The sequence below is a fragment of the Teleopsis dalmanni genome, chromosome 1, assembly GCF_002237135.1.
Source record: "Teleopsis dalmanni isolate 2A chromosome 1, ASM223713v2, whole genome shotgun sequence".
Taxonomy (NCBI): domain Eukaryota; kingdom Metazoa; phylum Arthropoda; class Insecta; order Diptera; family Diopsidae; genus Teleopsis; species Teleopsis dalmanni.
Genome location: NC_051846.1, coordinates 13,076,176 through 13,101,791, shown reverse-complemented (window position 1 = coordinate 13,101,791; position 25,616 = coordinate 13,076,176). Strand labels below are relative to the sequence as shown.

General features: G+C 30.2%; 1 protein-coding gene across 3 annotated transcripts in view; it reads left to right on the top strand.

The window, feature by feature from the left end:
* Positions 1-210: 210 nt before the first annotated feature.
* The window catches only part of LOC119668386 (Down syndrome cell adhesion molecule-like protein Dscam2), a 78,492-nt gene continuing 53,086 nt past the window's right edge, over positions 211-25,616 (top strand). For all 3 annotated transcript variants that reach the window (XM_038077872.1, XM_038077871.1, XM_038077870.1), the window contains exons 1-4: positions 211-1,259; positions 17,494-17,633; positions 18,266-18,387; positions 18,513-18,571. In XM_038077872.1, coding sequence (XP_037933800.1) covers positions 1,208-1,259; positions 17,494-17,633; positions 18,266-18,387; positions 18,513-18,571 — 373 coding nt within the window. In that variant the 5' untranslated portion in view covers positions 211-1,207. The remainder of the gene's footprint in view (positions 1,260-17,493; positions 17,634-18,265; positions 18,388-18,512; positions 18,572-25,616) is intronic.

The window sequence follows — 25,616 nt, the reverse complement described above, 5'->3', positions numbered from 1 at the left end:
TTAAAAGACATTAAATTTTTGGATAATATTTTTTTTTATATTTTAATTTTATTAATTTTAAAATGATTTTGTATAACGATTTTACGTTACTTTTATAAGCCATAGTATAAGCCAAAATAGTGTTTCAAATTCAAATTTCATTTGTTTTCGTTTAATTTCAGATACCTCACTCCATTGTGTCTGCATTGATTAAAACTCTTCGAATTATCTTAACCTTTTATCGCCATTTTGATAAGAACAACATGTTTACACTGCAGCGACTTTTATACTTCGCTACTGTATAATTAAAATAAACAACAAATAACAACAACAAATCGCAGTAAAGAAGAAGAATTTACATAATTGCAACGTCAACTTTAGTCAAATGCAAAACTACTTCAACCGTAAACTAATAACAAAAACAACAAATACAAGAAATACAAAGCAATAAAACCAAAAAAAAGTGAAGTTCTAAGTTGGCAGCTTTTATCACACACGAACTGCGTTAACCAAATTTTTGTTGGTTTGATGCCGATGTGCTTGATATGCTTGATGTGCGCTTGTTGTTGTTTTTTTGTTCAAATTACGATAAATAAATCAATGGCATGAATTTTTCCACATCAATTGGCGTGAAAATAAACAACAAATAACAAAAACAAAAAAAAGGAATCAAATAAAAATACAGTGGAGCAAATAAATTCGAATGAAATTATGAATACAGTATTGTAAAAACATAAAAAAAAACAAATAACAAAAAACAAAAAAAAAACAATAAAGTCGGGGAGTGCATATCCCTTTTAAAATTCGTTTCAAAACACAAACACAGTCAACACACTCGAAACTTATTTATATTGACTTTATGTGTATGAATGTGTGATACTGTCTATCTACGAGTAAAACAACAACAACAACAATACACAAGATAATACAAAACACGTATAAACAACAACTACAAATGCAACTACAGCTAAGTGCACAAGGTTGAGTGGGAGAATAGCACGTACCATACAAATCAAAATAGAAACACAACCAAACCAAACCAAACCAAACGAAACGAAAGAAAACAAAACGAAAAACAAGCGAGAGTACCAGCAGGAGCAGAAGTAACAAAAGTAGCAACAGCAGCACTGAAGCCTGAAATAACGAAAATAACAACAACAAAACAAATTTAAAAAAAATCAAAATCATACATAAAAAATGTAATGGAAAACATTAGAGCTCATAAAAAATGGATTTACTCAGCCTTTTTAAGGCTGTACTGATCCTGTATATAATAAGAGGTGAGTACTAACACTAACACTAACACAATGCTAAACATTGTTGAAGGCATATGAATGCAGTGGGGTCAGGGATTTTTGTAGAAGCATTCGCTAAACAAACTTTATCACTGCTGACAAAGTAAATAAAAGTCAAAACGAGGCAAGTGTTAATGTTTTAATGACGAATCTCTGCTTAAACAGTTGTTGTTGTAAATTTATATGGACACTCCGTTGAGCTATTCTTTTAAGGCAGTAAAGTGAAATCCAAATTTTATGTTTTAAGTCAAGAAAATGTTTGCAAAATGTAACTAATGATAAAGGGAATAAGAGAAATTATCTTATATACTTAAATTAATATTTTTTGTAAACTAATAATTAATATGTATATCATAAAATATATTCCATAATTAGGTTTATTGTAGAGAAGCAAACTAAAGCAAATATCCAAAGCAAATAACTGATGTTATAATCAGTACAGAAACAGCCAATTCCATATACTTGAAGCTAACGATTCGTTTTTCAAATCGAAATTAAGACTTCTTCCATATCACGTTTGTACTGCTTACCGATTCTCAGTCGCAATCTCCTAAACACGTTAGGGAAGAAATTAGACTTCCACTTTCTAAACATCTACTTGTCACATATAGATATTTCTAAAGAGTGCCCTGGTTGCAGATTTATCGCTCCCGATTTACAGTCATCTTTTTTTCCTAAGGCACATATAAACTTTAGCCCCATTGGTGGCAAAGTTCTTGTATTTGAATTGGGGCAAGTTTTAATATTAATCCACCTAAACTACTCCAACATCTTCTTAACTCTCGATAGCATATATTTTTCCCTCAATATTCTTTCCACATCACTGATAATTCCGTTTTTATTTTTTCCAATTACTATATTGTCGGGAAGTCAAAACCATCAAAATTTCATATAATTAATTTCTATCCTATAAACATATATTTTTAAGAATTATTTATAACGCCTTTAGCTGAGTGATCATGAAAATATTTGGCAACTTTATATATGTAATCAAAGGCAAAAAAAGCAACCTCTCCTCACCTCTGATTATTCCTTGTTTATGTTTTCAACTTATTTATTCCCTGGTAACACAAGTAGCTCTATAGTGCCGCTCTGTCTGCACTTACATACAGTACAGGTCTATAAGTGACTCTATGTGGAATATCAATCGATTTAATTTACTCATTTTATGAATGATTTGTTAAGTCTTTAGCCATTAATATATAAGAATTAGACGACTGACAAGTTTATTTTAAACTTTATACCAATACTATGAGTAGAATTGTCTCCTGATCTATGATAATTCCGTGTTTATGTTTCTTAACTCATTTATTTCATTACTTTTCAGGCTGAATTGTCCGTAAGTTACTCTACGTGACTTTTTTAAAGAGTTCAGCCATTAGCCTATGAAGATTAAACAGTTGACAAAATTATTTCAAAAATCAAGGACAAAAGTAGATGTTAGTGAATTGTTAGAATCATAGGAGGATTATTAGATACCAACTCTATGACTACGATCAAAAAAAACAAATTAACAAAAATGAATGATGAGAGGAGAAGATACTACAAATTTTAATCAAATAGAGTCAGACGAGTTAGGAAGCATAGCGACACTAGAGCTATGCTAAATTGAAAGCGATTGATGTAAGTGGTAATAAATCTAAAACGAGATTCACGTATATAGATGAGATGGCATGAGATATGTGAATGTAGTTATTGTTATTCCTGGTAAGTTTTGCATTAGTGTAAGTCAAAAAAAAAGTGCTTTAGGCTTTACGTTCTTTGCACTTAAAGTAAAACTCAATAAAGATAATAAGGACTAGATGTAACTAGAAAATGGTAGGATGATACTTTGCAGTTAGATCCAAAAGATCAATGAACAGTTTCGCAAAATCAATCACGACTTATATAAGTAATGTTAAGCTCTAAATTTAGGGAAAATATCATACTTATATAGGATACCTAACTTCATATAAATTGGAGTTGAAAACACTTTTCAAACCGTATCTTTTATATCTGATTTTGATTATGTTTTGTTACCTCATGCTAATAATAACTAAATGATAATAAAAAAAAGAAAATAATTAAGAATTGTGATTAAACAGGTTTCGAATTTTATTACAAATATGTTTTTATTAAAAGTATACTTTTAGTATCACGCAAATATTTTTAATTTGCATTACTGAGCAGACTTAAGCCAGTTATTAACGTAAATAAGGCAACCTGATATCCAAAATCAAATAACGCATGTACCAAGTTCAACAACATGCCCTCCAAATATGAAATGTGAACGACCCCAAATGTCATGAGTTATGCCTACAACAAACAGGCCCATTTGCACAACATTACATCCACGATTATGAAGTCACACGTATGAGTTCTCATATGTACCGAAAATGGGGGATATGAGAAAGTGGTCCTACAATGCGGGTGCATTCATGTTGCGCTGTTCAGTTTTAATGTATGGGAATTTGCAGAGCAGGATTAAGCCAACGTTATTTTGTGAAAATATGAACATAAAAGTTGCATCGCATTTATGCATGCATGAATAAGTGAATGAATGAATGAATGAATGAAGAAAAAATGATGTACACACAAACCAAGTATGTTTGTTGCATGTTAATATGAAAGTGCAACATTGTCCAAAGCGTGTCACAATAACGCAACATAATCAGCATCATCAAACTGAACCAAAACAGCAACTGCTGGTAACACAAAAGCGTACCAGCAGTGCCAGTTGCAGTCGCAAAAGAACAAAGTGACAAAAGCACTAACAGACCTGCATCATTATTATGAGATTTTCTAAAGACAACATCAACAACAAAAGCAACAACAGCAACATCAGCAACAACAACACAATAAACCAACAACATGACATCAACTACATACACAGTCGCAGTGGCTCATTACTGATCTGTGCTGATAATACGCAACGTTTTAAATTGTTCCAATTGCCGAGAGAAGCGCATTCAAAGCGCTTGATTTCATTTAGGATAGATACTCCATCATCTGAGTTTGCTTATTTCGCAGTTGTACTTTGCATAAAAGTATCTTTTTTTGTCTGTAGTAACTGAAGCAAAAAGTTTCGTTTTGAATTATAAAGTGAATTTTGCTCTGTCTGCATTTTTGCATATTAATTAAAATATATTTTATTTAAAACTTTCTTTTTAACAAGTCTTTCAAAATTCTTATAGAAATTCAACTTTATTTACATTTTAGTTAAAGTTTTTCAATTTTCCGGAAATCCTTTAATTGCAATTTTACGTAAATATGAAAAAAAATCCTGTGATTTAATTTAAAGTAATTTTCTTGTTATTTGTGCTTTCTTCGTAGCTCACCAACTCACCAGCTCACCAGCTCACCGAATTTTTTCCGGGAACGTTGTCTTTTGTGTATGCCTTGAGGCGTTCATGTACGCGTGCTTTTCAAAAATGCTGTCGCATGCATAATAAACATCTCTCATCTGCTGTAGTTATCCTACAGTTATCCTGCATATGGAGTATTGGAGTATAGCATAGTAGTCCGCCTTATTTACTTACCTACATGCACTCTTACATTTGCATGCGCCTCGGATTTTTGTATTTCAGCATTTCTTGACTTCATTTCGTGAGTGCATAACCGAAAACTTAAAAAAATCTACAACAACAGCAGAAAATCCTGCAGCGGAGCTGCCACTTTGTTTGATTTTCTGCTCTGCTTGCATTTTTGAAACTTTTTAATTTCTTGCATTGTGTCGAGATAAAATACAAAACAAAGAAAAGAAATTGAAACGATTTTATGCATCAATTTTCGTATAAGAAATTCTCAAAAGCGAATTGTTTAACATAAAACTGCAGTGAGCTAATTAAGGATTCTTTTACTTCTCCTGCAGTCACACTCGCAAGTTTTTTTTATTGAAAACTACAACCTTCAAATAAGAAAAATTTACACAAAATCAACTTACAGTTCTAGTGAATATCTTCATCGTAAGATACATTGAGTTTAATATTTTAAATTGTTTTTCACTGAAATCTGCACGGCAAAATATAATATGTCACTCATACGCACTGTTGTTCCAGAAACCAAATGCATTGTTTACTTAATAATATTTTTAGAGTGTTTCTTTTCCAATTCGATTCGATTGTATTATCGATTATATTTTTTGATTCCTTTTTTATGCTATACACATTTTGATCTAAAAAACTGTTGAATTCGTGCATCAGTGACAAGAAAGCTTCCAATACCGGCTTCGGATGTTATTTCCTTCTTTACAAAACTTACAAGTTCCATTAGAGTGAAATATACAGCCTAGTGATGTGAGATTTTGACCAATAAATCTTGTCATATTATAGTTACATTATCTTCAAAAATTATTCTTAATCCCAACGTCATCATTTTCTATTGACCCTATTATAATATTCAGTTGGTTAGTTGGTTGCAGTGGCGGGCCAGTAGATAACTTTCCATTGATCACAATTAGTGATTTTTCGGCTACCACATTTCTCGCAAGGAAGCTTAGGAAATATAAAAAAAAATTAATTCAGTAAAATTTTGATAATTTTACAAATCGCCCGTCTTTAAGGATGTACAGTCTAATAAATTGCCAAAAAAGTACTTCCTTGAAAACCCATCATAATCTATAGCCCAAAAACGCGCAGTCACAGTGAAAATACTTAATAATTTATTTTTCCTTCAAGTTTCCATAACTTCTGCAATGAGTAGTAAATGGAATAAACACTTTTTCTGCATGCGCTGTTATACACAAATATCCAGAGAGAATTGTAGTAAGTCTGATAGTATTCACACGATCCCATTTAATGAGTTTCCGAGATTTAATCTTGATATTTGTTGGCCATGTAACTAACCAGTAAGTTGCATATAACGTAAGTACCTTTAATTTGCTATTTGTCGGCTAAAGAAAGTAGGGATAAGTACTACTCTTAACGATCTCCAGGGGAAATCTAGGGAAGCAGTAAAGTACGTTAAACCAACTATTTTTTATTCTTTTCAATGTTCTTACGTCCAGAAACCCAGATAACTGTGATATCAGCTAAACGGCTTAATTAGTCTATTGTCTCTATATATTCTTTAACTAGTTTTAATTTTGTGATGAAAGATTGATGAAAAATCGTGGCCTTATAAGGTAGCACTTCGATTAATGTAAATGACTAGCTTTGATTAGGTTTGGAGTAGTTTATTTTTTAGATATATCTCCGCCGATTTCTTATTCAAGTACTTTAGTTTGCATTGCATACGTTCACGCCTATGAAGCAAGAGTACGTATTATCTGCTTATTCGTCATCTTCAAAGGAGTAGTGAAGACTTTAATTAATATCACTTTTTTAATTGTCGATGTAGGCATCAATCAATTATGGTAAAGAAATGCTTGTTTTTGCACTTATCTAATGACATGTGATGAAGATAGAAGGTCGTCAGATATGCAAAAGTGGCTAAAGTGACCATTCAATTTTCATTTTTTCTCAGTATGTTCAATCGTTTTTCAATTAGATATACAAAACTTGTTATAATATGTACACTTGACAGCATTTTCAACTTCGTCGAGGTCCTTTCATTCATTTTATTCTTTTCATATCCAAACTAACTATTATTCTTCGTTTTTCCTCTTTAAAATTTTTTATAGCTTGAAATAATACTAAAACTAAGTTTTGAAGGGACAGTAGATATTTGTTTTATAAATCTTTAACAAATTTATATTCATACCAAAAAATGTTGCTGACTTTTTGTACAAATAACAACTTTCAGTTAAAATTATTGTCCAACACATTTCATTGCGACAAAAATCTCTCATAAAAAATTGTAGCCGGAATATAAAATCAGAAAATTCGTATAAAATCTTGAAGGATTCAAATTTGTTTCCTTTCTGTTTTTATTTTTACACTTAAAAATGTAAAAACTCTAATCTTTATACTTTTTAAATGTAATTTTTAACATTATTATTATCACTGTCCTAACTTAATATGTAATTTGGAGCCGCTTAAGCAAAATAAAATGGAAGCACAGTGCAAATGTTGTTGTTGTTTGAAATAGAAAACTGCGAAACTTTTTAAATTTAAATAAAATAACAATTTAACTGCTTAAAGGATTCTCAAAGGTTATTTGCATAATTTCACTACGACATTTACGCACAGCACAGAAACTTCCTCACTTAAGCCTACCCGAAAAGATTGAGTTCGAGCTCTTAAGGATGCTCACATACACAACAGTGTGCTTAGGAACAAGCGAACAATATAAATAAGATTCCTGCCATAAACAGACGAAATAAAACTTAATAGAAGAGAATCAAGCACTGAGAAAAAGTTTAGAAAGGCTCAAATGGCAAATGGAAATAAAATGCCTAGGAAAGCTTAAATTGTGACCCTGATTGTCAAGTTATGAAGTTTATCTGCAGTTTGGAGAAGCGAAGAAAATATGTTGAAGCTAATATATTTACTGTTAAATGCATGCAAATCTTAACTAAATAGCAAGGATTTCAACTCATTTGAACATATATATACAATACATATATATATAAGGGTGTGCGTATATGTGGGACCGCATCTATAATTTTATCTAATGTAACTTAAACGTATGTTCGAAGGTTTCTGAGGGAAAAATAAAGTGAAATCATTAAACAGAAACGCACTGTCAAGAGGTTTTGAAAAGTTCCTTAATGTCAGACAACTTCCACTTAACTTCAAACGGAAATAGAATCAAAGTAATTAGCAGCAAGTGGAGAAGACATAGAAATAATGCAAAAGGAGGCAAATATTATAAGAAACTGATTTCACAAATTTCAAAAAAGCAGTTTCAGAAACAATTTTCACAACAATTGTTCCTTAAAAAGAATAATAAACACATATTAAAATACTTTTAAAGTAACGTAAATTAAAATATATTTCATTTGAAGGGATTAACTGTATTTTTTTTGATAGAGAGATTTTTGAACAATAGTAAATTATAACAACAGAAGTTTATTATTTTTTATTAAGCGAATTTATGACCGACCATACAGCTGTTTAGCCTATTGCTGAAGCTATTTTTTTGGAAATATTTTTGCAAATATTTTCGGATAGAAAATAGATGATTTAAATGTAATATTAATATCGACTTTAGAATTTGTTTAATATATAACTCAAAAAAATGTATATGTTTGTTATTAAAATCTCTCAACACAATAGTGACGGTATGTGGGTATAGTGGAATCTCTGTCAGTATCAATAATTTTCCACCAATATTTTCCTTTTCTTTAAGCGATTATTTCTCTCTTCAAGTTCTTCTATTCACTTTTCAAGCGTAAGACTTATCTCCTCCGTTCCAGATATCAATTTGGTTTTCTCTGTTCTTAGATTTGGCACTCTGGATAGGTGTCCAAATCACTTCATTTGTTTAGTTTAACTTCAACACAATGTATGTTAGAGCTATAAGGACTGTTTTTCAGCTTACTACGCCGAGCTTTATTGTTATACGATTTATATATCTCCGTTCCGCAGTTTTACATTCTGATCATATTATTATTATTTCGATGCTATGGATGAAGTTTGGTTCGAGGGTTAAGTTTTTAATTATTATGTCAATAATCCACGCACAAACAAATAATAAACATATTTATTTGACTATATCAGTTTGTTACATTTAATATATTAAACAAATTATTCGTCTACTTGTCGGAAATCATTTTTAAAAGGATTTTATAGTGGATAGTGTAAGATATCTTAACTTACACTAACAGCTTAGCATACGTTTGTTTGAGACGGCACAATACAGATTTAGTCTGAATATCCTAATAAGCTAATTCATTTATTTGCTTAGAATGTAGCATACTGCTGTCAATGATCACCTTTCAAAAATGTAAATAAAGTAATGAAAACAGAAAAGAAACTTAACAGAAACTTAAGATGAATATTTTGCTCTTTTTACGTGCTCGTATTTAGAAATTGCCGGTATATTCAATATTTCTCCCATGTTTCATGGAACCGAATGATGATGTCGTCTTGGATCAAAGATTTTGTTAAATTTATCAATATCTTTATATCTATGAGGTTAGTTTAGGTGAGTATCTGCAAAGACAGAATAATGAATCTTAAAAAGCACAGTCTAACACTGTCCCTTCTAATAATATTTATATCAATAAATACCATCTCAAATTTATAAATTTTAACATATTAGCTTAAGCTTTTCCAGTTATATGAGAAGGTTTTAATGACAAAATGAAGGGCAATTATTTTTGATACGTTTCATCCAAATAGTTTAAAAATATTTTTAAAATCTTATTATTTATTTACTATAATTAATAATTTGAAAAACGTCTTAAACCAAATTTAATCAAAAAACCTCTTTTCAAATTTAATAAATTTCAATTCTTCATCGCCTGTCAGGTAATCTCCCACAAAAGCTCCTTAAAATTTCACATAAATAATTCAGAAAATTAAATTGAGCGTTTTAATGCCTCAGTTTGAATTAGAAAAATCTTTTTTTTTTTCATTTAAGTTGGCAACACTGTTATTTCCTGTGCCAATGATTTTTCTTAATTATTTCTAAGTTTCGCTTGCTGATTTTCCCTTATTTTATCCATGTCTCTAGATTGCAAACCTTTTGTCTTTTTAAATAACTTGAGTTGAAAGGCTTTGTAAGTGTTTGAGTGAACGTTTCTATATATATATATATATGTGTATATGTGTGTGGTGAAGTTTTTATCTACTTTATCTTCATTTTACACAAATGCTGCATCATTTAATGTGCTCATTTGCATCCGGACTATACCTGGCCTTATCCCTATTCACATGATGTTGCCAACATTCGTTTCGCCTCGTTGCTTGTCATTTCCGCTAACGCGCCTTACCAATGTTGGAATTTTTAATGATCCGTAATAATAATGGCGGAACAGTCGCGTTGTCCTTTATGTCCTTTAATGCAAATTACAATTTTTCTTTTCTTATTTTCTTATTCACTTCACTTTGGCTCGGTCAGATTTATAAGTTGGTATCTGGTATCTGCGGTGAGTCGACTTAAGTGGTATCACTGCAGTTGTCGTTAAATGTGTTTGGGAGGGAAAAAAATTATCTTAAAGAAAAATCAGTGTAAAAAGAAGAACTGAATAAATTATAAATAAGAAAATTAAAAACTGAGTTATTAAGGGAAAAAAAATTATTTAAATATGGCAAAAGGTAAAATACAACAGCTGCGTTTAATGGCGCTCATATTTATATTTCACTTCACACTAAAGTTGCCACTCCGTGTAAATAAATGTCCTTATTTGTTTTTATTTTTGACTTTTTTGTTATTATATATATTTCTCTTTATATTATATGGATTTTTTCATTTTTTTAAGTCAATATTTGTTAATTTTTTTTAATAAAGTTTAATTTCACTTCAACATATATTTGATTTGTACTTTTCCTTTTCGGCTAGGAACAAAGTAATTATTTTTATTCCATAAAAAGTTAAATTTTTTTTTAATTCTTCTTTTGTACAATATATAAATTTATTTTTATGTTTCGATCATTTAATTATTTCCCTCGCTTTGTTTGTTGCTCTTCCGGTTCGTTTTTCAGTGCTGACAATTCGCAGTTCATTGCACATTTGAATGACCATTTGTAATTGATTTCAGAAGGAGAACTGAGTACATAAAGGAAGTAATGAAATATAAATTATTATCCTGCGTTCTCCAGCTCCTTGTTCATCGCTTCTCACAATTGCAAATTGCTTTTAAAAGTGAACAAACAAAATTATTTTCTTCAAAGTATCTTTTAAAAGGATTTACAAAAAATTTCTAAAAAAAATGTAGGGTAGCGGAGGGAGTGAAAGGATGTAGTTCCAATAATAATTTGCAAAGCTACTTAACGTTTTTGAGTTTTACTGTACATTATAATGCACAAGACTTAACTCTATATATTTTACAACGAATATTAAAAAAATCCTTTAAATGTTTTAACAAAAAAGTAAAATAAAAATATAGAGAATCCACTACATTATACAGTACAGTAACTAAAATATATATTATAAATATCTCATTGTATATAAATTGCTCTACTGAATAGAATAGAATCACTCATTTACGAAATCAAACTCAATTTCACACATGTAAACATTCAATACTTAGATAATATGTATTGTAAATATATAAACCTATATGGGTTATGTTATGTAGACTATCATGACCTTGACGAAAGTGTATGTTATGCAGAGTGTCACAGTAATTGTAATAATTTGCTTCTAAAAGATACAAATGTTGACATTTATTTTTGAAAAGTCTCAGTTCTTATGACCAAATTTGAACCGCCATATTGTTTTTTCTCTCACTCTCAATTTTATAATTTGCATTGAAAAAAAAAACAATTTTGATCATGACGACCCCATGACACTCTACATACCAAGTCCCCAAGCAAAAGTCAAATGTGCTAGCAAATAGCACCGAGAATAGTTAAAAGCTAATAATAGCGCCAGCTAACAGCACTAAAAATGTTTAAAGAATATATTTTAATTAAAATTAATGTATTATTTTCTGTGAAAAGCCTTTATACTATATAAACATTCTCAATGTTGAATAAAAATGTAAGAGCGTCCAGTTCGAATATTCAGCTTCTAGATATGGACTCTCAAACAACTAAGCCGCAAGCAATTAGATTATTTGAATTAAAAATAAGTGTTTTTGGTTATTCTATTCGTGATCCTGATTTATCAATGCTATTTCAGTGCTATATGCTAAATGAAACAATCATTTAAGACATCATACATTTTGTTTAAGGTTTTTCATATCACAATATATATCGCTTACCATACAAGCTGTTGAATATATTAAAATTGTTAAAACTTTCTACAAAAATGGTGACTATTATTCAAATTTTTTGCTTTTTGAATATATCAAATAAAATTAAAATATCTGGAGAAGTGAAAATCAATAAATAAGTGCGTTCACAAAACCCTGTATTGTAAGCAAAGGAAAGTCGATGACCTACTGAAGTTCGGTAATGGCAGCTTTAAAATTCACTATAAAAAGTGTTCCAGCAAACCAAAACCAAAATGAAGCAATTAATAAAAATCGCAATAAGTTTGTCCCATTTACACATAAGGAGATTTAAAGAAGAAGAGAAGAAGATGAGATCGGTTATCAGTGAGCGATCCACCCACAAAAATTCACTATTACGACGTAATTGTAAAAAATATTTAAATCACAATGTCAATAGTGATCATAACAGACCCATAAATTGTGAATTATTTTTTCATATATGGGAATATATTTAATTTTAAACATCGGTTCAATGATTATGTGGTTTTCAGATATACAATATTCCCGAGGTGAGACATTGTAGGCACCACGCGATAATGTTTAGACCGGAAGTATGCATTTGGTACCACAGTGGTTAATGGATTACAGTGGTTAATGGACCACAGTTTCGACTGTTCTGTATAGTACTCTCTCTCTCTTAGATCTCTCTTAGTTTGATCTACAAATGCAAATCAATTTATATAAAGCCGGCATTTATTGCTAGTCGGCAGAAAAAGAGTAGTAAATTTGCTATTATAGAAAACTCCGCAAGTGACCTAATTGTATATTTTATTTAACATATTATACTTTTAATATATGTTAAAGCTTTTTATCAAACTCAAGAAGGGTGATTAGTCAATATATACTTCAAATTATTATTTTTATTCTGTAGACATTTTAAATAAAATATTTTTTTCTAAACATCAACTACAAATTTGGTAAATCATAAAACAAAACTACTTCAACATTTTGTCGGTACATTTCTAACCTTAAGAAGATAGCTCAATATAAGTGGACACCTTAAAGACTTCAAATTAATCACCCTTTAACTAATGACACAACCACTTTAATTAACTGATGTGTTTCTGATATGCTTTATTGATTTGTAAATAAGGCTCATTGCCTCAATATAGAGTGATATATCAATGAGTCTGTACATTACATATACGAATGCATTTGTGCTATCGGCAATTTCTAATGAAATGAATGTCTACATTTGAAATGGCACTACCAAAGTCTATCTAAATTCTGAACTACCAAAACTGTCCATCGAATTGTCAATTAAGTGTGTGGAATATGAGTGGAATCGTAATCTGTTACAGATATAGACCATGTTTGTGTCACTTTTTGAGGGTAAATAATATGCATGATGTTCTTCATATTTGCAAAATTCCGGATTCAACTTGAGTAGGGAAACAACGAAAACTGATATCTGCAAATGACCTGAAAATCTGATTAATTCCTTCTCGATTTTTTAGTCTTTTTATCTTTTTTCCAATTTCAATCTACAAAAAGTGAAAATGATATAAAATTTTGTATAAAAGTAAATTGCGTTGTAATTAAGTGGCATTGTATCCTGCCTCTTGCAACTGTGGGTGGATGCATTCAGTCATGAATACGAAGATTGATTAAAAGGATGCAAATACTTGAAACTTAAATGCTTGATTAATCAATGAGTTATTTTATGTTCTTGTGAAGGAATTCGTGCGATATGTGCTAAAGGAAATAGATCAATAAAAAACATTTTTAAAATTCTTTAAAAAGAAGAATTTCATGTAAATGAAAGGTAGTTGCAGATTCTTCATACGGGAAAGTAAAAGAGTTTAATTAAATTACAAATGAAATACACATGTTACCTGAACTGGATGGTGGTGTGTATTGTACATAGTCACATAAATTATTTTTGATATACACATACTCTTAGATGATATATATATATATATATATATATATATATATATATATATATATATACATATGACTACATAAGAAGAACTATACAATGAGTTTTTTTATATTTGTTCTGGTGCTAGCAAATCTTGAATAGTTAAAATATGCGTAGAATTAGTTTATGTATTATAAATTTTAATTTATATAATTAAAAATATATTTTGTGTTTTTTATGATCTAAATAAATACAATGATAATATCAAAGGAGAAAGCCAAAGAAATTCTTTTCAAGTTTTCCCACTGTTATTGTAATCTATAAACTCATCGTTTTGTGGCTATTAACGATACGCAAACGTCGAAAAGATGTTATGGGCACGGAATGAACATATGATCGTAGAAACAAAAAGTCTAATTTAAAAGACTTGACAAAGGATTCTAAGGAAGATAGCATAACGATAAAGAACTTAGAGATTGTGGATAGGTGTCTTAAAGGTCTTAAAGACCTCGCATTCGTCAACACAGTGCATTATCAGAAAACAACATTTGGAACCCTTTTGATGTAGAGGCGCATATTCGAAATTAGTATCACCTGGAACCTGTATTGAAAGAAATTTTTTTAATGAATGAAAACTAATGCCCTTTTGAATATATTTCTTATAAGGCAGACTCTGAAATTAACAATCCTTTTGATAATTTTCCTAATAAAAGGGTACAATTGAATACAATTATAGTAGTCGTACGTCAATTAAAATCAATATAGATAAGGCTTGGAAATACCATTTAAATAAAATATATGGGAATCCAATTAAATAATATAACAAATATAATGGGTATAATACAATTTATATCAATCGACAACTTAGATTTTTAACTTCAATCGATTCATTTTCTTCTTCAAACGGATTCAAGTTATTTAGTATAGCTTGCTTCAAATTATGTTTGTGACTCTGACATCCTACACATAGATGAAGCACAGAGCTTATGTTATCAGTTTAAATCAAAATATGTTATGACGGAAAAAGGAAACGACGTAGTCCCGAAGCTAATATCCATTTCTTTATTCGTGTTTCCCTATACTATTGGAAGTCTGGACATACAAGCGTTTGGAATTATGCGTTTCTCTTTTTTATGCTTGTCGAACAATATTGCAATTTGATCTTCAGAGATTTTTGTTCCATCCCAGTGTATCGAATACTTACAACTTGTTTGATGCTAGTCTTTACTATTTTTGACATAAGTATCTACAATGCTTCCGGTAATACGTGTTGAAAAATATTCCACCTCCATGAATTTCGAGTAATATTACAATTTGGTCTTATGAACTTATGCCCTTTAAATCTCCGCCTCCTTTAAATCTCACGCCTAAAACTCTTTAAGCTCAAACCTTCAGACTTATTCATATCAGTATGTGCAATTATTCTGGTAATATGTCTAGAAGAATAACTTACTTGAATGATTTTCGAGCAAAATTGAAATTCATACCCTTAAAGGTGTATCCTATTCGCCTGCTTCGAAACTGCCATCTACAACCCGTTGCCACCTACAACCAGTGTAAATACTGGTATTTTTAATACCAGTACCTACAATTCTCTTGATGATACCTTTTAAAAAACATTTACTTCATTGAGGAGTATTGCAACTTGGTAATCTGAAAGTATTATTATATCCATCTGCTTTGAAAGTGATACTTACAACAAATTAGATATTAGTCTGCAGTGTTTGTGATAGTTATATATGCAGTTCTTCTAGTAATACGTGTTAACACAAAATCGATTTCGATGCCTCAATGCCAATCAATATTACTTCTGTTCTATCCACGCACTTTGCATTTGATACTCACAATAGTTTGGATGCTAGCCTGCAATATTTGTCGTACTAGTACCTGAATTACTTCTATTGGTACCTTTTTTTTTTTAGAATAATCCTTGGTTCTACTGCCCGGGCTTTTGATTGCTTAGTGGATGTTGAAAGTAGTTCTTGCTGTTCTATTCTCAAATTATCTTTCTGCACATTGAACGGTGATGCTGCTGGTTATTTCAAGTTAAAGAAAGTCTCAAACGATTTTAATCTTTAAATCTCATGCTGAAGCATTACGCTCAGAAGCTATATGTGGGAAGTTTCATCCATCTTTTCTAAGAACTTATTTACTATTTTAGGTTAAATATAAAGAAATATTAGAAACACATAATTATAATATTAAATTATTATAATTTCTTTATTTTGTAACTTTGTGATTTACACAAAGGAGTTTCCAAACTGAACTCAGTTTTCCCAATTATCTTATAATTTATACTCCTGAGTCATGACTCCTAAAACGTATTGTTCAACTTTTAATTAAAACTCTAATAACATGGCAGGCTTCTGCTTAACTTTCGTGTTTAGAATATCAAAAACAGCTCCACAAACAACAACAAATCACCATCGAACACGAAGGAATGGAAGCACTTTTCAGTTTGGTATTTAGTGATTCGACAGGGAACATTAAATTTGCGTTATTGCTTCATTAAGAAGGATACAAAACTTATGTTGCAAATTCACAAATTGGAATTCTATAGCGAAAACTTTAATTTTCCTAACAAATACGTAGATATCCTTTTTATTTAAGAAAAAAAATAATGTACAAAAAATTTCAATGAAAACTTTTGGGTTGGCTTTAGTGGTTTCTTGTTTGGAAACTATTTGAAGACTGAACCTGACAGCAGCGTTTCTGGTAATTTGAAAGGATATCTTTCTTTGATATTTTACGGAGTTGGAGTTGTATGTCAACTAAAAGCGAGTTAAGTGTGAGAATGCATGTGGGCTATGTAAATATTCAGTAATGGAGCACTTGCGTGCCGATATGTGTCATATTCCTACTTAACCAACAGTTCACTTACACTGCCGAAGTAGGCCAAAGCATTTGTGGTTTGATGACTTTGTTTGCAAAGGTTGAAGTGTTGGCAGAACTGTGAGGTTTCACTGTACAAACTATCACTGCAACCGGAGTGAATACTTACAATATTGTATATATTACTAAAAATTCTTCAGATATTTCATGATAAATATTTAGCAATATTTTCCCAATACTGCGTTATTAACAAAAAAATCCGTTAGTGGTTTGAGGTTTTTAAATTGTATTGAAAGTTCCATTTGGGTAGGTTGGGTATAACCCAAAAATTTTAACGTAAAAATTCCAACTTCTTATTTAATTTTTTTTTAAAATTTTTGTGATTATATTTCATGGTAAACTTTAAAAAATAATTAATTTGTAACAAAAAAATATTAAACTTAATTGGTTTTATATTTTGAAATCTTAGGAAAGTTTTGGTATTAACTTGAAATACTATTGATATAACATTGATGATATAACAATGAAATCCTGCTGGCATTGAGATTCCTATATGCTCTTTGACCTTAAATATACGATTCAATATTCATAGGCTATTTACGTTTTAACTTTCTTCAACTTTCCTAAACCCTTGGTATAGTTATATTTATTATACAATATCTATTGATTGCTGCTTTTATTCTATTTCAAATTCATAACCCAAACTTTCTGCTGCTCTTACAAAATTTTTACAAAAGTTCAAATTTTCATATTCAACTTTTTTCTCTTCCCTCATTTAGCAGTGGAACATAGCAACATTGTTAATGGATTGGATCTACAGGGACCGATATTTCTTCACGAACCTCCACACAGAGTGGAATTTTCAAATAATTCTGGAGGACTTATAGAATGCTCCGGTCATGGCAGTCCTCCACCAGAGGTAAGCAAAATTACGTTAATAGCATTTAAATTACAGACTTTTGGTAATGTATTTGTTGTTTTCACCTTTGTTCACCGCCACTTTATTAAAATTTGGCAAAAATGTGAAAGTAATTTACTAACTTAAATAATATGCGGCTAACAAATTCACGTACCTACAGCTGTGTGGGTGTACGAATTAGAGAAGAGTCTCTCTAATTACACCTTTCCTAATGAACAAAAATTTCGCCTTATATACACTTTTGGGGAAAGGACGAAAAACGAACTGATGTAGTGGGCACCAAAGGATAAGATCCAGGACTTTGATTTTGTGATTAATTATGCATGCAATTTATCACAGCAAATTTGTTAGCTGTCGCTGGGCGAAACGAAGTGGCAACGCTGGCTCTGCATGTTTTTACATTTTAAAATGTAAAATGTTGCCAATTTGCAAGGAGCAATCTTTAAATGGTATTCGTCCGCGCCATTTTATTTGTTGTTATGGTTCGCCAGCACGTTTGTGTTCGTCCTTTCGCATTTTGCATTTCGTGTTAATTGACTTTCAATTTTAATTGCTACAAGTTAACACATTTTATGGGTTCTCCTTTAATATTCATTTTATTTATTTATTTCTCTTTTTGTTCATAAACGCAGGTGGAATGGACGCCTATACCACCGCAGCAGGATATGGTGTTTACGCTATCCAATGGAAGTTTGATGTTTTATCCATTTTCGGCGGAAAAGTATCGTCATGAAGTGCACGCCACAGTTTACAGGTGAGTACCGAAAGTCGGCACTAAAAAATTTGTTACTATTTTTCCAACTTTAAGTGACTCTCAGATGCACATACAAATAAAATGTTAACAATTTTTTCATTTCTGTGCAAAATTTACAATTGCAGATGTAAATTACGAAATTTGGTCGGGACCGTGCTCAGCCGTGAGGTGCACGTACGTGGCGGTAAGTAAGAACATCATATATTTTCACATTTGCATTTCGAAATAAATTTCAGGCAATAAATTTTATTAGCACCTTAAATTTAGTTCTCTATCGCACCCCTCCTTTCCATGCCAATTAAGCTTTTCACACTGGACTGAATAAATAATTACTTCTTTTGGACACATGCAACTGCTCTTGACGCGGTCAACTATTCCGCACGATTTTCAATAAATTCTGATTTAAATCGAATTTTAATTCGTTTTAGTAGCATTTAAAGCCAATTTAATTCAAATTTAATTCATATTTAATTTAATTTGAAACTATTAAAGATATTTTGTCATTTTGCTGACTGGCTGTGCTGAAAAATTAATGCAGCTTTTATCGTAGCTTTTATCGCTTTAACCACAGAACAATTTGCTTAATACCACCAAATCCTGCATTAATGGCTTAAAAATATTTAAATTCGATTTTTTATTACAAATACAAAATAGTTGCCATTTTATGTGCAACTATCAATTTGAATTTGCGTTTAATATTTTTAAATCCCTAAAAAGATTTAAGGACTCATTTTTTAAAGTGCACAAAATTATGTCAACATTTAATAGCAAACCAAAGAAGTTTGAAGGGATCACCTTCATCGAGGGTATTTATTAAAAACACTTTAGTTTATAAATTATTATTACTATCACTTAACTACAGTAAACTCCCAAACAAACGCATATGAAGTATGTCAACTTTTCTTTAAAGTGAATTTATATAAAGCGATAAAAATTTGATCTTGAACTTAAACTTGATCACCATGGTTGGTTGGTTGGTTGCAGTAGCAGCCTATTAGATAACCTCCATGTACCTTAATTAGCGATTTTTTGCCGTTTTGCTACCACATTCCTCGCTAGAACCCTAATATGGAAGAGAAAGGACTCAATCCATCCAGCCGAATTTGAAAATTTTAATAGGTCTTTCTTCTTCACCGATAAACAGTCTGATATCAGACTGCCAAATAAGTATCTTCCTAAGAACATATATCTTCTATATTATGGTTTCTTTTCCCTGCAAGTTTTCACAACTTTTGCAGTGAGGATTATCGGGAATGCGCAGATTCTCTGCATGAGTTTCTACATACCAATGACCAGAAAGAACTGCAGTAAACCTTGCAGTATTCACGCGATCTCTTTTGATGAGTTTCGAGAATCTATTTTTAGTATAGATGGGTCAAGTTAACTTGGAAGTTGCACATGTCTTAACTGTTTTCCATCTGTTATTGGCAAGTTGCAGAAAGTAGAAAATCACCATATAGCGAATATTTAATTAAAACTCTTTTTTTTAATTATTGTTTACACACTTTTACTACAGTAAACTCTCACATTGTACAACGCAAGTTCTATTGAATTCAACAAAAAGTGTACAACGAATGGACTCGTTTAAAATGCTTACGCAAATATGTAGTGCATAAAGGGAAGTTCGAAGAGATCAGTGTATTGTAGGTATTTGTTTAGAACTCTTTTTTTTTATAAATTAATATTACTATAGTTTAACTGCAGAAATTCTCATACAACGCACCCTTCCATAAAACGAAATCACATAAAGTGAGAACAATCAGTTTATGTTGTCGTAAATCGAACAGCCTTGATACCATGACTTGGATTAAATCTACAATTGAAATAGCTCTATTGTGGTAAGAAAAAAGTTGTTCAGTGATTGCCATTTTCAGTCTTGAGTTATACTTAAACAGTTTTTACAAACCATGTCCTTGCATTTCATGCATTTGGATCATAGAAATAAAAAATCATTAGAATTATCAACCTATCACAGTCCTATACTGCATTTTTATTTTCGTTATTTTCTATGGGATTACTCCCAATTTTCAAGAAGATATTAATACTAATATCTAAGTACAAGTATTAATATTAATACTGAGTAAAAGATTCTATTTAAAGTTATTATTTATAGACATTCATATATAGTTCAAACAAATGACATATTAATTCTAACCCAAAAAAAGCCATTAAAATCAAAATCTTTCTGAAATACTGTTGAATGTTTCTATTATTTGTATTTAATAAAAAAAAAATTTTAAATATTATATTTACTTTATAACTAAAAACATATATAACACTTATAACCATTAGAAATACATGAGTTCGCTGCCATGGGCAGGAGTTATTTTTTACTTGTGAACTCATGTCGAGTTCTCTTTTCCTGCAACTCCTCATTTTAATAAAGATTAAATGCAAGCACCCTGTAAATAATCTTTTAAATTAACTCAGTTGTTGTTTGAAATAATACATGCAAAATTTTAAACATTTAATTTTATGGAATTTAAATGCAAATACCCTGTATTTTTTTAAACCATTCTAATAGCTGTTTGAAAAAATATTTGAAAAATTATTTAAAATTATTTACTGTAAGTTAATATTTCATGATATTGGCAAATCAATTAAAAATTTATTGCTTTTAATATTAATTTGAAATTTTTTTGCAACTTTAATATTTTTAATTATTTTCTATAAACATAAATCAACCATTTAAAAGTTAATATAGTGAATTTGAAACAATTGTTATATAAACAAAAAACTGAATTTCAGTTTAATTCATTATTAAAAAAAACATTTATTATATTTTATATCCCAAACAATAAAATTCAAAATGAAGCCATTTCAGTTTTTATTCGATTTTTTGCGTGCAATTTCAGCCAAAGGCCATAAACTCGTAAAAAACAAATGAAATAATTTTAGTTCACAATAAACAGAATAAACAGAAGCGCAGCTAAGCGCTCAGCTGCATTCGTTTTACAAAAAAGAAAAAAAAAAATTATTATATAATAAAATTGCAATTTTTAGAATCCGTATAAAAAAAAAGTTTTGTTATATTTCAAATAATAAATGAAAACAATTTACAAAACATTAAAAACAAAAGTTTTATTTGCAAATGCGCTGTCAGTTCAGAAAAAATTAATACTAATGTTTTCGTAACCAAACTTTATAAAAATAAATAAATAAAACATATCAGCAAATAGAGAATAAAATAACTTTTAAAATATAAACATTCATTTGAAAAATATATTAAAAATCATTAAAAACCGAAATGGCGGCTTTGGACGTCACAATAATTTGATGTCCAAATGAAACAGTTTTCCATTTGCCTCCACATTTCTGTCAGCCATTTTTTATGAATGATCCTGAAAATTTGTGGTCACGCGAAAATATATCCTAAAAAAAAGCGTCCTTAAAAAATTTTAAAATATAAAACTTTTAATTGCCATACAGCAGCTTATAATAAAACAGCACACGCGGGACGGGCTACGGGGGTAGGCAATGAAAGGCTTGAAAGGATGTACGAGTACACATTCGTAAAACTGAAATTCATTTAAACATCAAAGCTTCCCTTCGGTCCCGGTACTGTTCTGTTAGGTTCGGTTTGAGGATTGCATTTGGGAGTCAACGACAACTAAAAACAAATAAAAAATTTATATAAAAATATAAAAAGGATAAAAAACAAATTAAACTTTTTCGTTGCGCTTCCATTTCCGCTGATGTTTCAGTAACCATTTTTCCTTTTTCACTTAAAGCAACGAAAACGAAAAAAAAAAATTAAAAAATAAATAAATTTTATAATTTAACTTACATTTTTATCACAAAAAAATTTATTTTTTTGTTGCTAAACAACAAACCACAAACTAATTTTGTTGAATTTGTCTCGATTTCTTCCTTTGGGTGCACTTCTGTGGACCTGCATTTCGGTTCGAATGTTTTGTAGTTGTAAAATTAATTGAAATTAGTTTGCTTTTTGCCGTTCATAATAATATCCCAAGTTACACAAGTTTTGACCACCTTCCAATTAGCAGAAACACCAAAAAGAAGGTAACAAAAATGAGTTAGTTATGACAACCGGGAAGGTAGCACAACATAGACTTTTTAATATACATTTTATATTTTTTGTTATAAATTTATTTCTAAAACTACATACAATACTTGTCATGGTGATATGACTTGCACAGTAAAATTTTGTGAACAAAATAATTCGGATGACATATCTAAATTTTGATATGGAAAACTGAACATAGAATGGAAGCGATAGGTTAACCGCACAATATTTCAGAAATATTTATGCTTTTATCTCAATTTATTAAAATGTATAAGGTATGAACATAACATGTAACATGGATTATTATCTGCTCATTTCCATCAGACCCACCATCACTACTTATTATCATTAGAAAATATCAAGAACAGAGTAGCAGCAACTTACATTTTTTGGGATATTGGCCCATCCAATATAGACACAAAATAAATTTATAAAAAGCTGCTCACATTTATAGAAAACCTAAGGACTGGTTAAGATAACACTATAGTATATCTGAAATGCAAAGCATAGTATTCTCAACTATTGGAATTTGGATTCGGGAATTGGAAAGCTTTATGCAAAGCTTTATTAATTATTGTATACGGACTAAAGCATGCCCTATTCGGAGAGACCCCTGAAACTACTTTCGCATTACTTCGGGAAGGGTCTCTTTTATGTTGCCGTTTTAAGCCACACTGTATTGATAATCAATCTGGGTCCAGACTTTCACGTTTTCACCAAAACTTTCGTGTAGTTTATACCGAAATCTACATATAAAAAGTATTTGGATGACTAGGTTTATCGTTAGTACATACATATATACTGAGTTTCGAAAAGGAATTAGGTTAGGAGCGATAAAATTAATATAAATATCTTGCATTTTATTATAATACTTTATAGAATGTGAAGCCTTGTATTACTATTTTCTATTCTATTCTATGTCGACTCCTCTAATTTTGTTTTGGACATCTTTTTTCTATATCCATGATGAAGTTATAATGAAGTTATTTTTATCGATTATAATTTACAATATCGCACATTTAGTTTATATTACTTTGATTATAAATAATTTGTTAACCATATTCTTTAATTAAGGTATATATTTAATAAATTATTACTTACCTACTATAATAAGTACCATAATAATATAATTACGCAAGATGAGTTTTAAAAGGGGGCTTTATAAAAATAGCTGTTTATAGTAAGGACATCTAATGGTAACTACATATATCTGTAAATCAGTTCATGCACAGATGTTATATCAAAATTTTATCCAATTTGGGCAAAATAAAAGTGGTGTTATATCGTCTTAAGTGATAGTATGTTTGAATTATCTATTTTATCATTAAAATAAGGATGTAAATTTAGGATATGTTAAGCATACAAAAATAGCTGAACATTTGTAATACAAATACCTGACAGTATGTTTAAGTTGTCTATTTTATATGTAAAGGATGGATGTAAGGTTTGGATGTGTTCTAGAAAATATTAAGTATAGAAAAGTAGCGAAGTTTGTCAGACATTTACTTAATCTAAAAACAATTATTGGGCTGCTGTGAAGCTTTGCATCGTTTATCTCTTGCATTTCGTTACCCCCAATGTGATTTCATTTTTATTTGATTACGTTCATGTTCACATCTCCATCTCCAATAGAGTGGAAAACTCATCGAACTATCACCTTTGGAATCTTTATTTTTCCAAAAATAAGGATAAATCTAATGCAATAAAAACGTATACTTGTAACAGCAAAAATAAATAGGATAATAAAAGCACTAGTGAATTATGGAAGAAAATTCTTCATCTTAGAAAAGGAACAGTATCTTTTTGAAAGAGAATGAGTTTGAATGAGATCGGAGACAATATTTTACAGAAAACCCACCATAGAACATTTTTATGTTGAAATATTTAATTTAATTAAAAAGTAAGATTTGTGTTAATATAAAAAAAACAGATTTCAACTTTCTGCATTTTCTAAATGTAATAATCTCTTGTGGTAACCCACAAAAAATATTTGATTCTTTGAGTGTTCTTGTTCTTTTTAAAAATTCAAGCAACGTAAGTAGTGTTGTCATATTTTTTTAGGTTTTTTTTGTGCAGTCATATCAAAAGGCAATCAGTTAAATTAATGTACTCGTACTCAGTAACTTTGCTAATTTTAAATGAAAAGAATAAACTTTTGGGCAACTAATTTACACTAAAACATTATGGATACTTTAATTAAAGTTTTGTAAATTTGGCTAAAATTAAGAAAAATGTTTTCTTTTCTTTTTTCTTATTTCCTTGGCTTTTAGAAGAATTTTTGTAAAACCAAACTTAAGAGTTTCAAGGCAATTGCCAAATAATCGTAAACTGAAAATGCCTTTGCCTTTTTGTTTGACTTAAAGCTACTTGAAGAAAAGGTTGTTTAATTCCCTTCTACTTCACTCTTGCCCTCAACACCCCTTTTCCCATTTCCCATTTCCCTTTCTCACTTCAACACGAAACTTATACGTTGCGGTACATTAAGATTTCAGTCTGTGGAAAAATGGTACTCAACTATTGCCAAAAACGACGACTGTAGCAAATATTAAAACAATTACAACAACAACGTCAGCGGCAACGATAGCGACTATGGCAGTCGCTATGGCAGGGGAAAACTACAACAATAACAATTTAAGTCGTGCACGCTCATTAATTTGAAGTAGGCAAGAAAATGAGCAAATTTAGCTACTTTTGCCGCAAATGAGTGAGGATTAACCACAAGTTCAGCAATCGTTTAAGCCGTTTTAGTTGCCATAAGCTTTTCGCATTTAACTCGACCATTTTTGATTGCCAAAAATAAATGAAAATGAAACAACAAAAGCAGAACAAAAATGTGACGAAACAAAAATGCGGCACAAAAAAAAAATTAACAAAACTTTTTGTTTTACGGCGAACTTTTTAAGCCTCACAAGACGGAAAAGTGCTAAAAGTCATGTTGAAGTATCTTAAATTGTTGCCGTTGTTATTGTAATTGTTGTTATTGTTGTTTTTTCGCTCTACTGATATCAGTATATAGTTGTTGTTGTGGGGATTACTACAACTGTTTATATGTGCAATTATAATTGTTACTCTATTTGACTTCTTTGTGTGTGTGTGTGTGTGTGTGTGTTTGCATGTTTTAATGTTCGGTGGCCATTTTTACTTTTGCGGTATTGTTCTTTTCCTCTTCTTCTTTTTCTTCTTTTTCTGGTCTTCGACAAAA